We start from the raw sequence: 20,646 nt of genomic DNA, 5'->3' as shown, positions 1-20,646 counted from the left end.
TGCCACGTGCTACTGAAGCGCCTGCGTGAGATCGAGAAGGAAGCCTGCTAAGAACTATTGAAGCGAAACGTCGGTTTGGTGATGTGAAACGGTGACTAGCGATAGCCGAAGTGATGTCTAAGGTGTGTAGACGCCTAGCGTCAATTTCATCAAGCGAGGCCCCCTTTTTCCATTTCGACGCAACCGGATCGCTCGAAGCCAAAATAGCTCAAAATAGCACTTCTGTAGATCGTATCTAAGTTTCCACCCGACCCCGACTTTAGTATGCAGGCTCTTCGTTCTCTCGCATACCGAATGAAGGTCGCGATAGCGGGGAGAAGGGATTCGATAACTACGTTTCGATTTTTCGTTACAGAATGCTGACGGTCCCGCCGCTAACGCGTTCGTTTCGCCGTCGAAAACGGGCTGGCTATTCAAACTGGGCGGAAAAGACGGACAAGGCAGCTGGCAGAAACGCTATATCGTACTCGATCATCACTACCTGTTCTACTACAAGAGCGAAAAGGTCCGATGAGTCTGTGTGACTGAATGAATGAATGACTGGAATCCGTTGTTCCGGCTGTGACGCGTCTGTCTGCTTTCGCTTACAGGATAAGAAACCGAGCGGCGAGGTGTGTCTCGCGGATTACGACTCGTGCGCGCCGCACGAAGATTGCAAAGAGAGCAAATTCGCCTTCCTCGTATCGAGCTCGCAGGTAACCCGACTCCAGTCAAAGCATTTGTCGACGTTATGATGGCTTCCTAGCCGGACTTCAACGGGCAGCCAATGAGAACGTACTATCTCCACGGCAGGGACCAGGATGAAGCGCGCGAATGGATTGAGGCGATATCGTTGGAAATGAAACCCGGCAGTCGTCAGAAGCCTATTCGAGCCGACTCCGGTAGCGGAGGCGATTCTTCGCCTTCGCCGTCGAAGAAAGAAAAAACGGGCATCAGTTTTACTCGTCTGAAAAACAGTTTGACGAGACGAAAGGGCAATAAGGAAAAAGGGGATAGCATTGACAAGGCTGCTATAGAACAGGTACGCGAATCCGCCTACGTAATCTTCACAAGAAAAATCGTTCTCTCCGCTCTAGGTATCCAAAGAAGCAGAGAAAGTTCTGCCTCGAATCACTCGCCCCAAGGGCCAATCGCAGCGGCGTCCTCCGACCAGAGAAGCGAGACACAAGCGAGCATCTGCTGTACACAATGATCTTTTTGTAAGGGGGGGAGAGAGTTTCTTTGTGTGGCGAGCTCGTTGCATTGTGTGCTAGGCTGTTTCTATTGAAGAAGGTGAAGAAGCGGCGGCGGCGGTAGCGCCGACGCCGCCTAAGAAGCCCAGGCCGACTCCACCGGCGAAGACAGCCATTAAGCCGCCTACTCCTAGTAAAAAGCCAAGTACTGCTTCTGGGGGGGCTTCGCCGAAGCCGGCGCCGAGACCTACGGCGAGAAAGCCAACGGTTTCTCCTCCTCCGTCGGGGAATCCCAAGCCAGCTCCAAGACCTAAGCCGGCGCCACGAGCGGCAAAACCGAAGGAGAAGGAGGTCAAGAGCGAAGAGAAGGAGGTCAAGAGCAAAGAGAAGGAGGTCAAGAGCGAAGAGAAGGAGGTCAAGAGCGAAGAGAAGGAGGTCAAGACCGAAGAGAAGGAGGTCAAGACCGAAGAGAAGGAGGTCAAGACCGAAGAGAAGGAGGTCAAGACCGAAGAGAAGGAGAAGGTGGAGAAGATGGAGACGGATCAACGACAGGAGTCGGTCGAGAAAGAGGAAGAGAAAGAAGTATCAGTGTCAAAGGAAGCTAGTGTTGAGAGTGATTTGGCTGGCGCGTTGTCTCCTGTTCAGGAACCGTCTTCTGCACCATTGTCGCCTACAAAAGTGCCTGATAGTCCATCATTGCCTGAAGACGTAGATTCAAAGCCGGATCAGCAAGAGAAAAAGGACGACGGCGCTCTTGAAAAAGCGGATGCAGCTGAGAAGGTTGAGAGCAAGGAGGAACAGGGGACTTTGAAAAACGACGAGGTATCCAAAGACTCGGTTGTCAAAGCGGAAAAGAAAGAGGATGATGAATTAGCGGAAGAGCTAGGGTTTCACATTGTTGAGGCCGAGGAAGTCTCGTCCGCTCCCTCTGTTGATGTAAAAGCAGAGGAAGGGCTCGCGGAAGAAAAGCAAGAAGAGAAGTCTTTAGGTGATGAAGGAGGGAGTAAAACGCCTGAAGAAGCGGTGCAAATTGCGCAGGTAAGTAACTCCCAAATGAGAGGGGAGAGTGGTATGATTCGTCGTCCAGACGGAGCCTGATGAGAAAGCAAACGAAGAGCAAGCAAAGGAGCCTGAAGAGAAAGTAAAAGAAGAGGAAGCATCACCGAAAAAAGAAGAAGACGAAGCAGACAAAAAAGAATCAGAAGGAGAGAAAGCCAAGAGAGAGACAACCCCACACGAAGAGCCTAAAGATGACAAAGAGGAAGAAACAAGAAGAGAAGCAGAACAAAAAGAAACCGCAAACGATGAACCAACAAAAGAGGAGATCAAGAAAGTGGAGGAAGCGATGAAAGAGGCAAAGGAGCCCTCCCCAAGGCGCGACGTCGTTGCAGAAGGAAAGACCGAGAAAACGGAGGAGAAGACAGGTGCCGGTGCGGCTAGCGCCGAACCCCTCTGGACTAGTATAACAAATCCGAGGACGGCGCTGGAGAAAGCGAAGGAGATACTGCGGCTAGCGCACAACGCTCGCGTCGAGGCGGAAAAAGAGCTGGCGGCGGCCAAATTGGCCAGGCAGGAGGCGGAGATATCTAAGAATACAGCTAAGCAGATATTGAAATTGGCCAGACAGTCCCTGCACGAAATCAATCCAGCCAAGCCTAAGTAAAGTAAGAAGGGGAATTCAGCTAGTGTAGAACAGAGGGGTAGAATTCGTTGGCGTTTCATACTGCAACTCTCCCAGTGTCTATTTATGGGTATCCACCGCTGTTGTATGCGCGTGTTAATAGTTGACGTTTTGTTTTTTCCACCGTCTTTTATGCAGTAACGAGATTGTCTTAAAACGAAGGACTTGTTGCTATGAAGGTACGTCACTATCAAATTCTTAGACCATTGTCGTTCTTTAGTATGAAGCAAATGGAACGAGCAAGATATTAGTAGTGTCTACGTGTATAATTAAACCGCACAAAGTCGCAAAAAGGGAAACAGCACAATGTCAGTCAGAATCGTCCTCTCCTCCGTAGTCATCATCCCGCACAGCAGCTTGAAGAAGGAATACATGTATTAGAAGAGGTGAGCACAATGACGAGGCGCGCTTACCTCTTTTGACTTTGAGAAGTTTAGCTGATTCAGGAGCTCTTGCCAACTCGTAAGGTGTCTTATTCTCGTTGTTGCGCACGTCCGTTTTTGCTCCTATACGAATCTCTGCTTTATGCAATCATACCTCCCATAGTTTCTTTTATATAACCCTTCAGTAGTAATAGCTCAATGACGGCTGGATGATTCTTCCACGCTGCTCCGTGTAATGGAGTATCCCCAAGTTTGTTCTGATCAAAGGTTGGATCTTATAGGAGCAGTAGGTAGTATAGTTTATTTACTTGAACATTAATTTGAATATTGGGAATCTTCAGAAGGATTTCCACACATTCTATAATCCCAAATTATAAACAAGAAAACAAATTATTGAATGGCACCTGTGTGACCGCCACTGGCGGCCCAGTGAAGAGCAGTGGAGCCAGCCTTATCAAGCCCATTCACAGACACCTAAAGAAACAATAATCTGATAAAGAAATTGAATTATCTTTTTCTACTACTTTGTTCTGAAGGCATTCTTGCAGAAATCCAATATTTCCTGAAGGAGATAACGCTACAAATCGCGCCCCAACTCTTTGACAATGACCAACCTCTCTTAGATGCCTCGTGCAACGGATTCTCTATTGACTCCGTGCTGCTTTCAACTATAGGCAAGAAATGAATTATGTATGAACAGTAAATCTTTGATGCTCACTGTAATTGACAGGTATAAGGCCAACACGATCCCCACACTTTCCCTTCCACCAATCCTTCTCGGGTATGTTCTACGCAACGAGCGATGAGCGAGAGGCATTTTAAACGCGTCCGACGCAGTACTTTGTCGAGAATGTAGAGCGTGTCGCCTTCTTCGAAGCTCAGTTCGTCCGTCTGCCGAAGAAAGGGTAAACGAATTGGTATTAGGGAGTGAGGAAGGATCTTACGTGCTGTGCTGTGTAGTTGTAGAGGGCTCGAACAACGTCGACGTGACCTGCGAGAACGCGACGACGTTATTTTCCCACTGAAAGGGTCCCCCAATCGCCTGTTCAGCTTCTCACCGGGCTTTGGCCGCGGTTTTGGCGGTGCTGGTGCTGGCTTTTTCGACATGTTGAGGAAAATGAAGGTAGGACACTTCGTACGGTGAAATTGGAATTTTCAGCAGTTGGTTACGGGTGTCGTAACGTCTTCGTGCACTTGCGCAGAGCCAGTATTTACTTGGGTACGGCAGACTACCTGGTGACCTGGTGACGAAGTAGGCGGCGGGCGAAACATCTGAGCTACAATCCAAAATTTAAAAATAAGTCGTTCTGTTGATCACTCGACGTCTATCACGGCCTAGGTCTCGAAATTTCCGGTAGACCTACTGTCGTCGTTCTGCTGCAAACTATCCAATGGAAGAAACAGAAGACAGTCAGTGCACTCAATTTATCTCACAGACTACCTTTCAACTTTCGACACGTAGATACTTTGGCTGACCTCCGAGCAATACTAAACAACTCCGGACTTCTCGCTCAGCTCCCGATCGCCGACTTAGCATCGGCAACGCGCGATTGCACGACGATCGACGACATAGTAGCCGCCGCATTTTCCGTCTCATCGACACCGGATGATGGAAGGGCGCGACGAAACGCCGTCTTGGTGAAAATAGTCAATCTGGGCGTCATCGGCGAACCCCTTCTCCATTTCCTTCTACAAAACAACTACGCGCCGATCGAAACGCCGACGACGACGTCGGGGTCCCCGCTCGTCGCCGCGTGTCGCGTCGGCAACGCGAGAGCGGCGCGCTTTCTTCTTCAGCGAGGTCGTCTCGCCGACGACGTCGGCGACGTTCTCGTTCGCGTCGCCGTCGAATCGAATCGGCTCGCCGTCGTGCGTCTTCTCGTTCGACAACGCGAAGTGGATTTGAGCGCTCTGGAAAGCCACGCCTACTTGGATACGGCATGTAACGTTGAGAACGTCGCCTTGGCGAGATTTCTCGTTCGAAACGGCGTCAAGTTGGTTCCGTCGCTCGTCGATCGACATCGGGATTTTATTGGAAGATTGCTGTTCACGTTCAATGACGATGATGAAGAAGATGATGACGATGACGATGATGGGTTGGGGACTGAGTCGATTGCCGTCAGCAATTTGAATTTAGATTGGAAGAGATTGGGGCTGAGGGAAATTCACGGATCGTGGTTCGGAGGAGCGCAAGCGGCTGCCGTGACTGTGATGAATTTGTCCGAGAATAAATTACAGACGTTGCCAAACGAGTTCTTTCTTCGTTTGACCGGTTTGAAGGATTTGGACGTATCAAAAAATGAACTTCGATCTTTGGGAGATGCGATCAAGAACTGTGAAACGTAAGCACGATCTCTGATTGGATTTTATTTATTTATTTATCTATTGAATCGATGGGTGTCTATAGGCTCTCTCATTTGAATGTCAGTCAAAATCAGTTGGCGTCTCTTCCCTTTGCCATCTTCTCGCTTCCCAATCTGACCGTACTTCGAGCGTCGCGCAATCAACTCTATCGTCTTCCCGAAAGCGAGACGGACGCATGGACGTGCACCAAGCTAAAGAAATTGGACGTTTCGCGTAATAAACTCGTTCGACTGCCGGCGCGCTACTTCGAAGAACTTAGGTACCTGCGCGAAATCAACGTGAGTCACAACGACTTAGAAGAGCTGCCCTTCAACTGGGGCTCGACGATCCTTGTAAGAGAAAAAATTCAGTTGGAATTCGCCCTGCGCGATTGCCCTCTTTTAGGAGATATTCAAAGCTTCTCACAACCGACTCGATTCGTTTCCTCTCAGTCACACGTCGACTTGGATTCTCCAGGAATTGGACATGAGTCACAATCAGTTGACCGAAATCGCGTACAGCGTAACGCAAGCGTCGAAACTGACCGTCCTGACGCTCAACAACAATCAAATCGCTCAGCTGCCCAATCCGACGTTTTGGAAGTGCGTGTCGTTGCAAGAATTGGACCTGAGTTCTAATCTTCTGGGCATGACGATGACGACGACGACGTTGATTGATAAGTTGACCACTTCAGCGACTGAAGTGCTGCTACCAGTGTCTCCAACGTACAACAAGCCACCCCGTAAGACCGTTAGTTTGACGTCCGTCGACGTCGTACGAAGACAAGCGGAAGCGAACGTTGTCTTTCCGGCGCTGTTTAAAAACTGCCTGCAAAGGCTGTTCCTCAATGACAATCAGCTCGGTGTCGTGCCTGAGTCGGTGACTACATTGACGGCATTGACTCGGCTTGGACTGAGCGGGTAGGAAAGTACTTACTCTAAACGCGAACAATTAACTTGTCTTTTTTTCTCTCTCTCTCTCTCTCTTTAGCAATCCCATTCAGTGTTTGCCGAATGGCCTGGGCCGGTTGACCAGCTGTTGGGATCTTGAATTGCGCGGGATTGACCTTGTGAATGTGCCCAGTCACGTACGTCCAGGTAATTCTATCAATGATCATTTGTTCTGCTATACCGTCGAAATTCTGTAATTTTCGGCTCAGGTTCGCCGCAGGGATCAACGAAGCGCCTCTTGGCATATTTGCGTGCTCAGTTGCGACAGTCGGTGCCGTACAATCGAATGAAACTGATGATAGTCGGTCTGCAAAATCGCGGAAAGACGACGCTGCTGGCGAGACTGAGAGGCGAAACGGTATCCACCGATGGACCAAGCGTTTCGACGGTTGGCGTCAAAGTGGACGAATGGACCCTGCACAATCCAGGATCGACAGGAAGGCTGAAGCGCGCTTCAGACTACCGAAAGGTGATAAAGAAACGCAGACGATAATTTTCCTACTCCTATGCGAATATTTTTATTTTCCAGTCTGTTGTCCTTAGCACGTGGGATATGGCAGGCCAAGTCGTTTACTACGCCACTCACCAGTGTTTCATTTCCGGCAATACTTTGTATCTAGCCTGCTTCAATCTGTCTCTGGGAGAGGAAGGAGTTGATAATTTGAAGCCTTGGCTGCTAAATATTCAAGTGAACGAACCCCCCGCGGCGCGAATAAGCGAAATCGATTGATTTTTTTTCTCCAGGCTCGCGCTCCGGAATCGACGGTCATTGTCGTTGGCACGTTCAAGGACAAATTCGTCGGTCCGGACGCCGAGCAGCGAGTCGACGCGCTGCTGCGTCGTGTTCACGAACGCTACAGCGTCAAGGGCTACCCGGAAATAGTGGCCATGTGCGCCGTGTCGAACGTGACCGGCGACGGCGTCGCCAAATTGCAGCATATCATTTACGACGCTGCAATGAGAATTCAGGACAAGGACACAAAGGAACCACTCGTTCACCGATTGGTACTAGAACTATGAGAAACTCGTCATATTACACTAGCTCTCTTTTCTTCAGGTTCCGAAGAGCTACGTTTCTCTGCAGTCGGCAGTCAGCAGCGAAGCGCAGAGACGTCGCGACGCCGGCCTGCACGCCGTTCTCAACGAAGCCGAATTCACGAGCGTCATCGAAGGAATCGGCGACAACGATATACACGACGAAGAAGAGATTCACCTTGGTATAGTTCGTCGTCACTCAAAAAAAATTGTATAATTTATTTTATCTAGCGGCTAAGTTTCTTCACGAAGTTGGCGTGCTCCTTCACTACGACGACCAACTGCGTCGTCTCAACGCGCTCTACTTCATCGATCCCACGTGGCTAATCGATCTTCTCGCTCAGGTCGTCACTGTCAAGGAAAAGCAATCGTTCGTTCAAAACGGAATACTGGCGCGTCGCAACGTGCCGTTCATTCTCAAAGGCCAACGCTATCCTCAGGAATACATCACCCAGTATCTTCAGCTATTGGAACGATTCGAAATTGCTCTCAGCATCGACGACGAGCATCTTCTCGTGCCGAGCATGCTGCCGGAGGATCGCGTCTACGTGCCGGGCGTGCTCGAAAGTGGAAAGCGACGGAAATGCTCTGCCAATCTGTGGAAACGGCAATCGTCGATCGACGGCTGGGAGTGGGTGGAAAGCGAAGCGGAAACGAAGAAACGACAGCGAATGGAAGAAGAAGAGTTGGAGGAGAGCGACGAGGAGACAAAGGAAGACGAGCAAGAGGAAAGAGAGGCGGACAAATTCGTCGCACGTACGAGTCGCTACTACGTCATGAGCTATATACCGAGCGGATTTTGGAGTCGGCTCATCGTTCGCTTGGTTGTTCACTTGGAACGAGCCGGCTTAGGTCGACCCTTTTGCATTCGCTCGTCTTCCGACAGCAAACGCGACGTCGTGTCGGCGTCTTCGTCGTTCGATGCGGCAGTCGAAGCGGTCGACGACATCGATTTGGCGGATTGGTCGCTGGAGACGACGTCGCCGCGTAGTACGACGGTTCTGTGGCGAACTGGAGCGGCTGTCGTGCATCGTTGCGGTCAATTCGAAGTGCAGAGTTTCGAGAACGATTCCTTTCTGCGAGATCGATTGGCGTTTAAGTTGGGCAAGTCGCCCGACCAATTGTCGGGCATTAGCGTGACCGTGTGGACAAAGGGCGACTTCTCGGCTCTCGGCTACGTTGTCGATCAAATCGACGGTCTTATTGAAGAATGGTTTCCAGGTTAGTGCAAAGAGAGACTCCCCCCCCCCCCCCCCTTGAGATAGGGTTCCGAACCTCACTATAGCACCCTTTTCCATGAAGTGGCCGGCCAACTGTATATAAACGTTGTGGGTTTTTTTTTGTAGGTCTCACCGAATTTGACGTCTACGGCAGTCCTCTCATTCAACGTCTCGTTCCCTATTTCTACACCGACCCCGCTCGGCCATCCGTTTACAACGTTCATCTCTTCTCGCTTCAAGATTGCGCGACGGCCGTCGAATCGGGCACGGGCCTAATCTGCCCCGCGACGAAGAAACCGGTGGCGCTGACCGACCTCGTTCCCGAACTCATGCTCACCGATCTGCCGGACAAGTTTCGACTCGTTTCGAGCCGCCTCGACTTCAAACCGACGAAAGATAATCAAATCGGATCTGGCGGTGCCGGTCAAGTTTACCGCGGTCACTACGACGGCCGAGTTATCGCCATCAAACGTTTGACGACCGCTCTTTCCTCGGATACTCCGATTACGAATCCAGCTCAGCTGCAGATGCGCGGCGAAGAGGCTCTTCGCGTTTTGCGCGAGCTTCGTCAGGAGGCGACCGTCTTGGCTCACCTTCGTCATCCCAACATCGTTCCACTGCTGGGCATTTCGCTGAAACCGCTTTGCTTTGCCTTGGAGTTGGCACCCGGCGGAAGTCTTAGTGGCGTGCTTGAAACAAAGGCAAACGAAATCAAAAAGCAGGATAAATCGCTCAACGTTGAGGCGCTGTTGAGAGGACCTGTTCTAGGACCGCAGATGACGTATAGGATTGCCTTTCAGGTAGGTTATGTGCCTCTGGTCTTTGTAGACTGACTTTGGGGTTTAGGTTGTGAAGGCTTTGGTGTATCTTCATTCTCAATCTATTGTCTACCGCGACTTGAAGTCAGACAACATATTGGTTTGGACTTTGAGCGCAGGCGAGACAATCAACATCAAGTTGTCGGATTACGGAATATCGCGCTTTTCCACAACAGCCGGTTAGAATACGACTATGTATACCATGTGTAGTTTTGACTTTTACTGCAGGTCTGAAGGGAGAAGAAGGAACGCCCGGTTTTCTCGCTCCGGAAGCTATAAAGAAAAAAGATCGTGACAGCGCTTATGATAAGCAGGTGCTCAAAGTCTTGTCTCAATTTCCTTTTTGATAACAAATAATGACTCTTCAGGTTGACATCTTTTCCTACGGGATGGTTCTTTTTGAGTTGTTTACTGGCACTCGTCCTTTTGCGCACGTATTGAATCCTCAAGAAATCAATCGACTTGTCTACCGCGGCGATCGACCTGAATTGAAGAAGCACATGTCCTATTTGGGACTTCCTCACCTGGAAGAAATCATGTATAAGTGCTGGCAGGGTGTCTCTCACAATCGACCTACGGCGTTGGAAATCCTGCAGGAAGTGCGTCAATTACAAATCTAATTTATGCTGAAATTTTTTTTCTATTGCAGTTAAACGATTTCGCATCGCTGTGCCTTCGTCATCGCTTGCCTCGTCCCAAAGATGGCATTCTCGCTAAAATCGACTGCCTCTTCTCTCGATCTCCGTTGCCGTCGTCGTCGTCGTCATCGTCCTTTCAACGGTCTCGATCAGTCAACCGCAGGCGACTGCCAACCTCGTTGTCGTCGTTGTCGTCACGTTGGGAATGTCCGTGGCTATGGGCTCACACTTCGGACGAGGACGGGCGTCGCGTGAGCAAGCTAAGTCTCCTAATTCCCGAAATGGGAAATTTTAAAATTCGTCAAATGAATACGTACGGAATGAGGGTGCTGAGCGCTGTCTATGTCGACGGATGCGTGTGGCTAGCAGCGGAAAGGGTGAGAATTGAATCTACCCATACATGCACCTTTCAGTTGATGAGAGATTTTTAGGAATCGTGCGTTACTGTGTATGGGTGGCCGTTAAAAGGGCTCGTGACTCGTTTCGGAAGCATCCCAGTTCGCCAGTGTATTCTTGAGTTTGTGACAGTGATGGATGAAGAGGAGAGCACTCGAACAGTAAGCAGCTTATAATGCAAATACGAACCCAACTCTGTATCTTTGTTTAACTAAACCAAGGGAGAGCCGGTCGTGAAGTCGGTCATTGCGTCGACAGTGAATGGTTCACTCTACCTCTTCCGGCGAAAAATGTCCTTCAACGCTCTGCGGTCGCCACTGATGAGTCAACCAGAAAAGGTAGGTACATGGAGGTCACTCAATAGGCAAAATGAACTAAATTCACAATAATAAAGGCTGTCGACGCGTGGGGACTGAGTACGGAGAAAGTTATACGTCAAGATTATCCCAGTCTGGCTCTCGTGCTCGTTCGCAATCAAACCGAACTGTGGGGCAGTTTTCGCGAGGAAATGCACGTCGTCGACTCGACGACGTTGGAACCGAAGACGCGATTCGCCGTCTTCGACTCGCAGCGCTCGTTTCTCACGCAGCTCGTCGCCGACGAGCGCTGCGTGTACGGAATCGACAGGCGAGCGCCGTTCGTCTTCCAGTGGGACATCGCGTCGCGTCAACTCGTCTCCATTCTCGACTGCAGTTGGATGACGGCGCGAATCGGCACGAACGTGCAAATGCCCGCCTACGAGAACGTCTACGTCGACATGATGAAACTCGTGAAGAAAAAGGAGAAGTTCTTGCACGTCGACGGCCGACGTCAGCGACGACGACCTAAAGCGCCGTCGCTCGGATCGATAGACGCGTGGTTTAATTTAACCGAAGATTTCGTCGAGTCGTCGGCGTCGGCGCCGCTGGACTCGTGGTCGATGTTGAGAGGTCGAACCCGGTCGGGATCGTTGCAGGAAAACGTCGCGTCCGCCGACGGTTCGGTCGTCATTCACTCGTCAACGCACAAGTCGCGCGAGCCGCAGCGAGTGACGTCGCTGCTTATCGTCGGCGACGCCCTGTGGGTTGCGCGCGGCATGGGCGACGTTCTCGTTTTGAAACGCGACGTGCACGGAAGCGGCGTCACCGTGCTCGCCGGTCAACTGAAAATGATCGATCAGCCGGAATTGTATGGGCACACGTCCGATCAGAAATTGACGTACGCCACCGGCGGCTACGTCATCTCGTCGCAGTTTCTCGAACCGCGGAATTCGCCGTCGACTGTGCCGAAGGTGCCGAAAGACTCGCCGTTGCCACATAACGCGAGCTTCGACCTTCCGCCGAGCGAGCGGAGTCAGCAGCTCTTGGCTGTGTATAGCGCTTGGAGTGCTTCGGATTTCGAGGCCTTCGACCATTTTCGCCAACAGCACGCGAACGCAGAACGGTCATACGTAAGCAAGTAACGTTCTTATGAGTTATCCGCCCTTTCTCTACTAGAAATCTCTCGATTTTTCTCTCAACTATTGCGGTATATTTTTGTGCTGCAGTCTATTTTCTACATAAAATCGTTCATCGATTGCAGTGTCTTGAAATCACTTTGCTCCTTGTAGGCAGGCGAGGAGATCGTCGACGTCCTCCGTGGAGCCTAGATAGCAGCCGGATCGCTGATGCAGACCCGTTGGACATATATCCAGAATGCGCTGGCGACCATCAGTGGCTTTTCCGCCGGCTTTCTCGACAAGGTAAGCCATGGGATTGCATTCGTACAGGAGACGAAGCTAGCAGAGTAGAGACATGGAATTCTTTCATTGGCGTTTTCTTTCTGCGTCTCTCACCTTTCCGCTAGGACTCTTTGCATGGGCCGGATACATAAAGATACCACCGTACACGATGGTACGGTGAACGTCAGCTACCATGGATCCAATGTATCGAGCATTGTAGGGAGCCTTGTCTCCCTACGAAAAAAAATTCAATACAAAGGTAATATTTCTTTTTCTTTTTACCGGCGGATACTTGCAGCGTTTGACGTAGTCGTGGAGTCCTTGGTCCCAGTACTTTGAGTAGGCCTCGTTGATGGAGAAGATCTTGCCGCGCGGCTTGATGCGCATGTCCTTGTGAGTCAGAAGAAATTCGCCAACATTCTAGAACGAAACGTTTGACGAAGGCGTCTATTTTAAACTCCCTCTCACTGGATCGAGAGTGAACCCATTGACAGGACCACCCGTCGAGAGGACAACCATCGTTGCACTTCCATAAAGAGCATATCCAGCTGCTACCATCTGATTACCGGGCTGGAGAGCATCATCAACGGTTGGATGATCGTCGTGCTTCTGCAAGAAAAAGAACATTAATTAATTAATTAATTTAATTTAATTTAATTTGTCTCTTACAGCACGGTATATTCCAAATATGGAACCAATTGAGACGAGACAGTCGATGTTCGACGATCCGTCCAATGGATCGAAGGCGACGATGTATTTTCCGCGTCTCTTCTCGTCGACGACGATCACCTGCTCGTTTTCCTCTGATATCATCACGCCGACATTGTACGACGAACTGAGCATGTTTATGAAGAGCTGATTCGACAGGACGTCGAGCTTTTGCACCGTTTCGCCTTGGACGTTCGTCGTGCCGGCGATTCCAAATCTGAAATAGAGGATCGATTTTCGTCGCGTTTACGTCCTGTGCGTACAGATCTGATACGCCAGCTCGTCTCACGGCCGTCGAAACGGCCTTTATGGCTGTGAGCAAGGCGTTCAAGAGAATGGTGAGGTCGCCAGTTGCGTCTGGGTGCTCTTTTTGTCCTTCGAGAACAAAGCGGGTAAGCGTCATGCTATCCGTGTCGATTCCTGCAGATTTGGCTGGATCCATTGTAGTATCAAACGTCCGAGGCGAGCGAACAAGTCAAGAGGCTAACAAACACACGTGACGACGAGCCAGCACGTCCATTGGCCGAAAACTCAAGGCGTGGCAAATGCGGTATGAATCGAGCACGCTACACGTAAGGCTGGTGTACACTGTGTACATGCGCGGTAAGAATGCCTCCAAAACCGAAAGGAAGCGACGGAGACGCGAAGCCAAAATTCAGCGAAGGCGAAAAGGTTCTTTGCTTTCACGGGCCACTGTTGTACGAAGCGAAGGCAAGCCTGCTCTGCGACGCGACGTCGCAGTCTTTTCTTCCCAGCAGCTACAACACCTAGGCCTACCGTTTTTTCACAGTGCGTGAAGATTCAGACGACCAAGGACAAGTGCAAATATTACGTGCACTACAGTGGCTGGAGCAAAAAGTAAACTCTTTTCAGGGCGGAGATACTCTCTCCCGCCATCTGCGCTATCCTTACGGAAACGATCCGGCGTCATTTTTCATATTTTCACAGCTGGGATGAGTGGGTACCTGAAACGCGAGTGCTCCGATACAACGAAGCGAACTTACAGAAGCAGAGAGAACTAAGGGGGCACACGTAGGAACTCCTCAAAGCTCCTGTAGAATGAACATCATTTTTTCTCTTCAGGGGACGCGAAATGAGGGATAGAAAGGCAAAGAAACGAGTCGACGGAAGCCAGCAGGGCCAGGGAAAGTCATTGATGGCAGGAGAGCGACGACGAGGTGGATTAAAAGATATCGACCAGTTATCATAATAACGAGAATTTCTAGACGGCGATGGCTTAAGACGAAAGCGGCCGAGACTGGACCCTGGTGTCGAATCAGTGAGTAATTTATATAATATATAAGATTAGTTTACAATGGGTGTGTGGATTTTCTCAGGAAGAAACGTTTCAAAACCGAGTCGAAGTTCAAGTGCACATACCTGACGAGCTGAAGCAGGTCTTAATTGACGACTGGGATCTCATTATGAGACAAAAGCAGGTGGGACAATGCACTGGCTACACTTATTACACGTAGTCCTTTGATCCGATGCATATTAGTTGGTCAAACTGCCAAGTTCGGTTCCCGTCGCTAAAATTTTGTCGAACTATTTGGAGAATTCCAAGGAAAAGACGGCAAAGTACTAGAGAACGGGAGTGACGTGCGTTGTGTGACATCGTGGGGTGAACGTAGGGATAGTAGTGGCGTGCTGCAAGAAATGACGAAAGGCCTCATTGAATATTTTAACACTTTACTGGGCACCCAGCTGTTGTACAAGTTCGAAAGGCCACAGTATGCAGAGGTGAGAAAAATCTCTTTCTTATTTTTGTCTTGAATCAAAAATAAGTTTGCAGCTGCTCGACCAAAATCCCGACTTGCCCGTAGCACAGATGTACGGCGGCGAATATTTGCTACGATTATTTGGTACGAGGCGCAAGCCTTGAATTTCTTTGTTGCAACAACAGAGTTTTTTTACAGTGAAACTTGGATCATTTTTGGCTTATACTACAATGGACGAGGAAAGCATTCGACACCTACTAGAACACATTGAAGATCTCCTTAGGTGCGGTACGATCTTTGGGCTGTGGAGCGTTGGTGCACGCATCTGTCTCTTCTGCAGATATTTACAGGATAATGCAGACGACATATTTAAAAAGGAGTACCAAGTAGCGCCACCGGACTACTTTCGAAAGGCGATATCATAGAACAAGAACAGTGTGGCGGAAAAGGCCGTCAATTTTTCCAAGTGCACCCATACGGGATAATGACTCTGCGTCTAAGATGACTCCGTTTTCTGCCTTTATTGGACTAGCTTTATCATTTCTCGCGGCGTCGCTGGCACTGTATTTGCTATCTTGTGTAACTGAAGCAGAAACGGCAAAGTGAGGCCCCTAAATGTGCCTCCCTTCGAAAATTACTCGACCAGCGTAGCGTTTCATTTCCGTCCACATGGAACGACGTCAAACTGGTCGCCCAGACGTTGTCGACGTACAAAGAAAAGCACCCGTGGCGCGTTTTGCTGCTCTTCTGCTCGGCTTACCTGTATAAACAAACATTCGCAATACCAGGCTCAGCTCTTCTGGTGATCGATGCCCACGTGGATATTAGATGACGTCGTCGTCACTTTTTTCTTCTCTCCTAGAATGTTCTTGCTGGCGCCTTATTTGGTCTGCAGAAGGCATTCGGCTTAGTCTGCTTTCTGACGGCGTGTGGAGCTTCGCTCTGCTACTGTCTGTCGACTCTATTTGGTTATCCTATTACTCAGTATTACTTCAAAGAGCGCATGGATTTGTTTCAGGCCAAGGTAGATTAGAATACAATGCGTGAGTGTGATGACTCCTCTCTCGATCAGGTAGCAGCGAATTCCAATGGGCTCTTTTTCTTTCTTCTGTCGTTGCGAATATTTCCAATGACTCCAAATTGGCTCATTAACGTCGCTTCTCCACTTGTTGGAGTACCAATTCATCTCTTCTATTTTTCTGTTCTTTTTGGTATGTTGACCTCAATTTTTAGAAAAATTCAAATGACTAACTGATCTTTTGCAGGTCTTATGCCATATAATCTTCTGTGTTGTCACGCAGGTGTCGTACTGAGTCAGTTATCGTCTTTTGGAGACCTGTTTACTTGGAACGTTTTGCTCCAGTTGGTTGCTCTTGCCCTTGGCGTGTCTCTTCCCGCACTCTGGATGCGATTTGCGCAGAAACGCAAGGTTAACTAACTAACAAACTAATGAAGCATGGGTTTTACTGTGTGTTAGACTGTAGAAAATGTAGAAAATCGCAAAAGAAACGAGAAAGAAACGCGGTGTTGTAGCGCGCGCCCACTCGAATGATGGCAAGCTCGCTCTCGGCGCTCCCTCGCCTAGAACACTATGTGCTGACTGAGAGGCTAGGCCAAGGAACGTATGCCGTCGTATACAAAGCGTACAAGAAGGTGCGATGTCGCAGAAACGTTCGAAACGACAAAAAATCGACAAACTCGCAGGGAAATCGTCGCGAAGCGGTCGCAGTGAAATACATAAAGCGAAGTAGCCTCACGAAACGAGCCACCGACAATCTGATGACCGAAATCGAGATACTGAAACGCCTGAAACATCGTCACATCGTCGAACTCTACGATTTCGAGGCGAGAAAGAATACATGTAATAATTCGATATATGAAAATCGAGCGATTTTTCAGTGGGATGCGCACGGAATTTACTTGATCATGGAATTTTGCGGCGGCGGCGATCTGTCCGACTTTATTCGAAGCCGGAAAACGCTTCCGGAAAAAGTGGCGAGAAAATTTGTTCGGCAATTAGGTATAATAGGACATTCAAAAAATCCGCTCGAGACCCTGTCATATAGCGTCGGCGCTCAATTTTCTCCGAGAGCAAAACATTGCTCACATGGACTTGAAACCCCAAAATCTTCTCCTATCGTCGAAAATAAAACCTGTTTTGAAATTAGCAGGTTGTCGAGGAAGGGCGACTCTTCTTTGTCTGGAGAGAGTCTGAATTCGTTTAGATTTTGGATTTGCGCAGTACATGAAGAGCGATTCCGATACAACGGAACTTCGGGGATCGCCGCTCTATATGGCTCCAGAGATGTTTCTCTCTGATCACTACGATTCGTCCGTGGACCTTTGGTCAGTGGGAGTCATTTTGTATGGTGAGAAAAATTAATTGGGGGCACATGTATGGAGATAATACGCTATGACTCGTAGAGGCTGTTTATGGTGTTGCACCATATGCATCGGAAACGTATGCTGAGTTGGTTGAAAAAATTCAGGATGAGAGTGCTATTGTGGTAAGTCAAACAGCATCCAGCTCACCCTATATACATGCATACAATCCTTTAGTTACCCAATTCTGTTGGCGTGTCTTCTTCGTGTCGAAACCTCTTGAGTGGTCTGTTGGAACGAGATCCAAGTAAAAGAATCGCGTTTGCCGACTTCTTTGCGCATCCGTTCATCGACTTGGAGCACGTGCCTGGAGCCGATTGTTTCAAAAAAGCCGTCAGTGTGCCGCAATTCCAGCTTCTTCTCTTCAGATAGTTGAACCTTTCTAGATCGATATAGTAACAAAAGCGGTGCAGAAAGACGCCGAAGGCGACTACGCACTCGCTGCTCACTTCTACTGCGAATCACTTGACTATTTTCTTCCTGCAATTCAGTGTATGGTCATTAGAGTAGCGGGTACTGATTTCCACAAACCTCTTCTAGTTGAAACGGATCCTGGTAAAAAAGAAGCGATAAGAGCAAAGGTGATTATATGCTCAAGTCACTGTGTCCTCTCTCACTGTACATATAGATTCAGCAGTATCTTGACCGGGTGGATTATCTTAGAAGAATTATAGAGGGTGCATGGCAGGCACACAATGACGAGAAGGGACTAGGTACAGTCCAATTTTTTGGGGGGCAAAAAGTTGCAGTTGTATTTTATCAGTTGAACTGGCAAACAAGCGTCCAGAAATAAAACCCTATGTCGAACAATTAGAAAAGGCTCAGAAGGCTGTATGAAAAATGTTGAGAAGTATTGAATAGTTAAATGTTTTTTTTTCTGTTTTAGAAGGAAGAGAATCGGCTTGATAATGCCCTGAAAATGTATCAAAGCAGTTTAGAAGGACTCCTCTCAGCCTTGCCTAGTAAGTCATCTTTTGGTTTTGCCTACCCGTAGTACCGAAACATGGTGCTAACCTTTGTTTGACCAGCCGCTTCTGGAGAAGATCACAGGCTACTAAGAACTGAGGTAGGGCAAGAATTGAAGAGATTTAGTTTGAGTTTGACGAACTTTTCCTCAAGATCAATTGTCATCTGAAAGTGGCCGAGGATATTAAAACGCTAATAGATGTTAGACGTGAATTTTTCTATCATAAATTCTTTAGAATGTTTGTCTCTAGATTGAAGCTAGCAAGAAAGAGGCTGATTTTGACTTAGAACCGGCTTCTCCAAGCAGTTCAAAATTAGGTAAAGAAAGGACACGGTTCGAAAAAAATTGTATTTCAGATTTTTTCTTTTATAGAATGCTGTATTCAATGAACACTCGTCTTTACATTTATTCGATTTGAATTTATACAGACATCCGTAACTTTAGAAGCCCGGATATTTGTAATGGCACTTGCGAGAAAGCAGAGGAAAACCGATGCCCTATTGGCATTAGAACAACTTGAAATGAGGCATAAATACGCCAGAGAGCCGTACAAGGGGTGAACGATTTTGCATAGGGCTTCGCTGCTGGAAAAAGAGAAGTCGGCTCATCTTTACAGCAAGAGAAGCGAATTTCGAAGCGAATTTTGCCAGCTCGAAGAGACAGATCTTAAATTGGTAGAGGAGAGAAAACAAGAGAGTAAGAAATGCACAGCCTCGGCTGCAAATCGTTCCCGATCTCTTCGAATAGGACAAAAACTACGACAGCAAATCAACAGGGTGAGAACGAATGTGGGAAAGTTTCAGCGATCGCTCAAAAGTGCCAAGCCGAATCAACAATGTTCGTGCAAAAATTTAATTAAAACTGCGAAATTACGAATTTCATATTCGAATTCCTTAGTCGTTCAGAAATTGAAAGAGTTGATGGAGGAAATTGAGAGCTCGATCACCGCGTTTAAAAATCAGCAAAGAGAAAAGTTGACGAAGAGTTTCCTATTGATGAAATTTCGATTGATGTTTTTTAATTTGTCCCTCCAGCTACGATTCGTTGTCAAAGGAGGAGAAGGTAGCCAGTCAGGAAATCAGTGCATTTGACAAGCGAATAGAATCGTGGACATTGATGTCGACATCTGCACCACCAACACAAGCGGCAAAGACTGGTGACGGAGGAACCAAGTCGCACACTGAGACCGAATATCCGCCCGCAATAGCTGATTTCGAAGTGATTGTCGCGCAAATGCATAACGTGCATTGTTAGACTATTGATTCTGTAGCGATTTCTGCAGCAGACTGGTGGACATCAGGGTGGCTGGGACGATTATGATCATCAAACGTTTTTGAAGATATACAGAGCACATCATGTAATGCTCTTACTCACATTAATATAGGCTCATAAAATTTGAGCTTATAAGGGTATGTACATGTAGAGCAAAGGAAAGCCGTTTTTGGATGAAGCCGTGAGGTCCTTGCCTGGTCGATCTGAGCGAGACGTCGTTGAGCACGAGCAGTGGTATCGCGAGTATTTAGCGCTGAAAGATCGTCGAAAGGAAGCTATTCGAGTGTGGCGAGAACAGAAGGAAGTAGGGGAATTCTTGAAGTAAAAAATGACCGGCTGCTACGTGTTGTGGCTAGAGTGAAAAGGCAGAAGCTTTGGCTGGCGTTGAGAAAGAGAGAGACGAGGCGGAGGATGCGGAAGCGGAGCGTCAAAAGGCGGAGGCTGCTAGGAAGGAGAGAGAGATGACGGCCGCCAAATTGGCTCAGTGGAAAGCGGAGCAGGAGATGAAACGATTGGCCGAGGAGGAGAAAATGCTAAAGGAAAGGTTAGCTCGAGCGGAGGACGAAGCTAAGAAAAGAAAGAGAAAAGTAAAAGAAACGGTACGTCTTTTATGATTAGTGAGACGATCTCCTGTCTTAGGCTGCTGTGAAAGCAAAAGTTGAAGAATACGCGAGGCAGAAAGGGGAAGAAAAGGAAATTTTAAAAGCGGCTGACGAGGCTCTGGCAAAGGAAGAGATCAAGCGACGCAGAGCAGCCAATAGACAGCTGGAACGTTTTCAATTGAGGGTAAACGCGCTCATTTTGTTTTCAAGTGTTGGAGGTTGGTCCAGGACGTCGCTGCTCTTGAGGAGAAAAAAGTGAAGCAGATTGAGCAAGAGATAGAGAAAGAACACCAGGCAATGCGACTTGAAAGACTAAAGGGACAGGTAAAAGCATTAATCAGATCCCGACTCGAAGAGATGAATTTTCTGCTATAAGGTGGATGTAAAAGTTCACAGAGATCCGTCGAGATTGTACAAGCTTACTGAAGGGTGGGAAAACAGAAAAAAAGATGCAGGAGGCAGCAGCAATTCTGCAAGTCGTGGGCCAATTACGTCAGTGCCAAAAAGGTACATATAGAAATTTTTTTATTGTTATTTGTTTCATATTTTTTACAGAGCTGTTCCGTCATGGAGGAAAGGAATCTAAGTTTAGACTCTAAAAATGCCGAATTTATTGATTTGTTTATCCTGGAATTCGAATCGTCATTTATCACGTGTTGAAC

The 20,646-nt window shown here is 48.3% G+C and overlaps 7 protein-coding genes across 8 annotated transcripts; 5 read left to right on the top strand and 2 right to left on the bottom strand.

Moving 5' to 3' along the window:
• The first annotated feature begins 5 nt into the window (after nucleotides 1-5).
• On the top strand, nucleotides 6-2,981 carry LOC136192268 (enolase-phosphatase E1-like). The gene is made up of 7 exons (XM_065980802.1): nucleotides 6-122; nucleotides 356-505; nucleotides 591-695; nucleotides 746-1,021; nucleotides 1,077-1,199; nucleotides 1,254-2,210; nucleotides 2,260-2,981. The coding sequence occupies exons 1-7, from the start codon at nucleotides 114-116 to the stop codon at nucleotides 2,833-2,835; spliced, it is 2,196 nt and encodes a 731-aa protein (XP_065836874.1). The 5' UTR covers nucleotides 6-113; the 3' UTR covers nucleotides 2,836-2,981.
• A 67-nt stretch (nucleotides 2,982-3,048) lies between these two features.
• On the bottom strand, nucleotides 3,049-4,426 carry LOC136192275 (osteoclast-stimulating factor 1-like). The gene is made up of 11 exons (XM_065980809.1): nucleotides 4,295-4,426; nucleotides 4,181-4,227; nucleotides 4,077-4,127; nucleotides 3,955-4,024; nucleotides 3,851-3,904; nucleotides 3,761-3,798; nucleotides 3,641-3,710; nucleotides 3,545-3,594; nucleotides 3,415-3,493; nucleotides 3,267-3,359; nucleotides 3,049-3,209 (listed from the first exon to the last, which is right to left on the bottom strand). Exons 1-11 carry the CDS (start codon nucleotides 4,341-4,343, stop codon nucleotides 3,163-3,165), a joined length of 648 nt encoding a protein of 215 aa, XP_065836881.1. The 5' UTR covers nucleotides 4,344-4,426; the 3' UTR covers nucleotides 3,049-3,162.
• On the top strand, nucleotides 4,427-12,195 carry LOC136192267 (leucine-rich repeat serine/threonine-protein kinase 1-like). The gene is made up of 18 exons (XM_065980801.1): nucleotides 4,427-4,646; nucleotides 4,699-5,578; nucleotides 5,644-5,932; nucleotides 5,985-6,499; nucleotides 6,570-6,676; nucleotides 6,739-6,998; nucleotides 7,059-7,217; nucleotides 7,274-7,534; nucleotides 7,587-7,746; nucleotides 7,796-8,785; nucleotides 8,911-9,584; nucleotides 9,631-9,781; nucleotides 9,831-9,916; nucleotides 9,971-10,201; nucleotides 10,252-10,617; nucleotides 10,672-10,797; nucleotides 10,858-10,974; nucleotides 11,031-12,195. The coding sequence occupies exons 1-18, from the start codon at nucleotides 4,628-4,630 to the stop codon at nucleotides 12,075-12,077; spliced, it is 6,438 nt and encodes a 2,145-aa protein (XP_065836873.1). The 5' UTR covers nucleotides 4,427-4,627; the 3' UTR covers nucleotides 12,078-12,195.
• LOC136192273 (fructose-1,6-bisphosphatase isozyme 2-like) lies at nucleotides 12,011-13,526 on the bottom strand. Its single transcript, XM_065980806.1, has 6 exons — nucleotides 13,307-13,526; nucleotides 13,005-13,260; nucleotides 12,804-12,944; nucleotides 12,618-12,755; nucleotides 12,450-12,569; nucleotides 12,011-12,392 (listed from the first exon to the last, which is right to left on the bottom strand). Exons 1-6 carry the CDS (start codon nucleotides 13,483-13,485, stop codon nucleotides 12,207-12,209), a joined length of 1,020 nt encoding a protein of 339 aa, XP_065836878.1. The 5' UTR covers nucleotides 13,486-13,526; the 3' UTR covers nucleotides 12,011-12,206.
• Nucleotides 13,527-13,621: 95 nt separating this feature from the next.
• Nucleotides 13,622-15,307, top strand: LOC136191766 (mortality factor 4-like protein 1). Its single transcript, XM_065980183.1, has 11 exons — nucleotides 13,622-13,754; nucleotides 13,834-13,901; nucleotides 13,992-14,075; nucleotides 14,127-14,221; nucleotides 14,270-14,322; nucleotides 14,381-14,482; nucleotides 14,542-14,621; nucleotides 14,675-14,783; nucleotides 14,836-14,905; nucleotides 14,960-15,044; nucleotides 15,102-15,307. Exons 1-11 carry the CDS (start codon nucleotides 13,653-13,655, stop codon nucleotides 15,184-15,186), a joined length of 933 nt encoding a protein of 310 aa, XP_065836255.1. The 5' UTR covers nucleotides 13,622-13,652; the 3' UTR covers nucleotides 15,187-15,307.
• LOC136191767 (transmembrane protein 41A-like) lies at nucleotides 15,253-16,275 on the top strand. The gene is made up of 5 exons (XM_065980185.1): nucleotides 15,253-15,363; nucleotides 15,413-15,563; nucleotides 15,624-15,785; nucleotides 15,834-15,972; nucleotides 16,027-16,275. The coding sequence occupies exons 1-5, from the start codon at nucleotides 15,263-15,265 to the stop codon at nucleotides 16,197-16,199; spliced, it is 726 nt and encodes a 241-aa protein (XP_065836257.1). The 5' UTR covers nucleotides 15,253-15,262; the 3' UTR covers nucleotides 16,200-16,275.
• On the top strand, nucleotides 16,256-20,645 carry LOC136191757 (serine/threonine-protein kinase ULK3-like). 2 transcript variants are annotated; one of them, XM_065980172.1, is made up of 16 exons: nucleotides 16,256-16,414; nucleotides 16,466-16,606; nucleotides 16,661-16,781; nucleotides 16,828-16,932; nucleotides 16,987-17,130; nucleotides 17,186-17,268; nucleotides 17,321-17,476; nucleotides 17,530-17,635; nucleotides 17,684-17,724; nucleotides 17,772-17,856; nucleotides 17,907-17,974; nucleotides 18,030-18,105; nucleotides 18,172-18,209; nucleotides 18,263-18,310; nucleotides 18,361-18,427; nucleotides 18,483-18,618. In XM_065980172.1, exons 1-16 carry the CDS (start codon nucleotides 16,310-16,312, stop codon nucleotides 18,497-18,499), a joined length of 1,401 nt encoding a protein of 466 aa, XP_065836244.1. In that variant the 5' UTR covers nucleotides 16,256-16,309; the 3' UTR covers nucleotides 18,500-18,618. The 2 variants fall into 2 exon arrangements, with proteins under 2 accessions (XP_065836244.1, XP_065836243.1); XM_065980171.1 differs by lacking the exons at nucleotides 16,256-16,414; nucleotides 16,466-16,606; nucleotides 16,661-16,781; ... (9 more) ...; nucleotides 18,172-18,209; nucleotides 18,263-18,310 and adding exons at nucleotides 18,685-18,806; nucleotides 18,858-18,947; nucleotides 19,008-19,083; ... (6 more) ...; nucleotides 20,361-20,491; nucleotides 20,540-20,645 and having other exon boundaries at nucleotides 18,483-18,636.
• The last annotated feature ends 1 nt before the right edge of the window (nucleotide 20,646 follows it).

The sequence above is a fragment of the Oscarella lobularis genome, chromosome 10, assembly GCF_947507565.1.
Source record: "Oscarella lobularis chromosome 10, ooOscLobu1.1, whole genome shotgun sequence".
In the NCBI taxonomy this organism is placed as follows: domain Eukaryota; kingdom Metazoa; phylum Porifera; class Homoscleromorpha; order Homosclerophorida; family Oscarellidae; genus Oscarella; species Oscarella lobularis.
The sequence above is the reverse complement of the archived record's forward strand: the minus strand, read 5'-3'. Positions and strand labels throughout refer to the sequence as shown.

Excerpts from the sequence above, each read along its gene's own strand:
- LOC136191766 (XM_065980183.1), top strand. The coding sequence starts at position 13,653 with ATGCCTCCAAAACCGAAAGGAAGCGACGGAGACGCGAAGCCAAAATTC. Across the intron at positions 14,222-14,269 it reads GGCAGGAGAGCGACGACGAG|ACGGCGATGGCTTAAGACGA; the intron begins GTGGATTAAAAG and ends GAGAATTTCTAG. Across the intron at positions 14,622-14,674 it reads TCCAAGGAAAAGACGGCAAA|GGATAGTAGTGGCGTGCTGC; the intron begins GTACTAGAGAAC and ends GGGTGAACGTAG.
- LOC136191767 (XM_065980185.1), top strand. The coding sequence starts at position 15,263 with ATGACTCCGTTTTCTGCCTTTATTGGACTAGCTTTATCATTTCTCGCG. Across the intron at positions 15,786-15,833 it reads TGGATTTGTTTCAGGCCAAG|GTAGCAGCGAATTCCAATGG; the intron begins GTAGATTAGAAT and ends TCTCTCGATCAG. Across the intron at positions 15,973-16,026 it reads CTATTTTTCTGTTCTTTTTG|GTCTTATGCCATATAATCTT; the intron begins GTATGTTGACCT and ends GATCTTTTGCAG.
- LOC136191757 (XM_065980171.1), top strand. The coding sequence starts at position 18,572 with ATGGCACTTGCGAGAAAGCAGAGGAAAACCGATGCCCTATTGGCATTA. Across the intron at positions 18,637-18,684 it reads TTAGAACAACTTGAAATGAG|GGCTTCGCTGCTGGAAAAAG; the intron begins GCATAAATACGC and ends GATTTTGCATAG. Across the intron at positions 20,169-20,212 it reads TGGAACGTTTTCAATTGAGG|GACGTCGCTGCTCTTGAGGA; the intron begins GTAAACGCGCTC and ends AGGTTGGTCCAG.
- LOC136192275 (XM_065980809.1), bottom strand. The coding sequence starts at position 4,343 with ATGTCGAAAAAGCCAGCACCAGCACCGCCAAAACCGCGGCCAAAGCCC. Across the intron at positions 3,799-3,850 it reads GCACGAGGCATCTAAGAGAG|GAAATATTGGATTTCTGCAA; the intron begins GTTGGTCATTGT and ends TATCTCCTTCAG. Across the intron at positions 3,711-3,760 it reads AAGAATGCCTTCAGAACAAA|GTGTCTGTGAATGGGCTTGA; the intron begins GTAGTAGAAAAA and ends TTGTTTCTTTAG.
- LOC136192268 (XM_065980802.1), top strand. Across the intron at positions 506-590 it reads TCTACTACAAGAGCGAAAAG|GATAAGAAACCGAGCGGCGA; the intron begins GTCCGATGAGTC and ends TTTCGCTTACAG. Across the intron at positions 2,211-2,259 it reads AAGCGGTGCAAATTGCGCAG|ACGGAGCCTGATGAGAAAGC; the intron begins GTAAGTAACTCC and ends TTCGTCGTCCAG.
- LOC136192273 (XM_065980806.1), bottom strand. The coding sequence starts at position 13,485 with ATGGATCCAGCCAAATCTGCAGGAATCGACACGGATAGCATGACGCTT. Across the intron at positions 12,945-13,004 it reads TATTTGGAATATACCGTGCT|AAGCACGACGATCATCCAAC; the intron begins GTAAGAGACAAA and ends TTTTTCTTGCAG. Across the intron at positions 12,756-12,803 it reads ATGGGTTCACTCTCGATCCA|AATGTTGGCGAATTTCTTCT; the intron begins GTGAGAGGGAGT and ends GTTTCGTTCTAG.
- LOC136192267 (XM_065980801.1), top strand. Across the intron at positions 6,999-7,058 it reads GCGCTTCAGACTACCGAAAG|TCTGTTGTCCTTAGCACGTG; the intron begins GTGATAAAGAAA and ends TTTATTTTCCAG. Across the intron at positions 9,585-9,630 it reads CGTATAGGATTGCCTTTCAG|GTTGTGAAGGCTTTGGTGTA; the intron begins GTAGGTTATGTG and ends TTTGGGGTTTAG.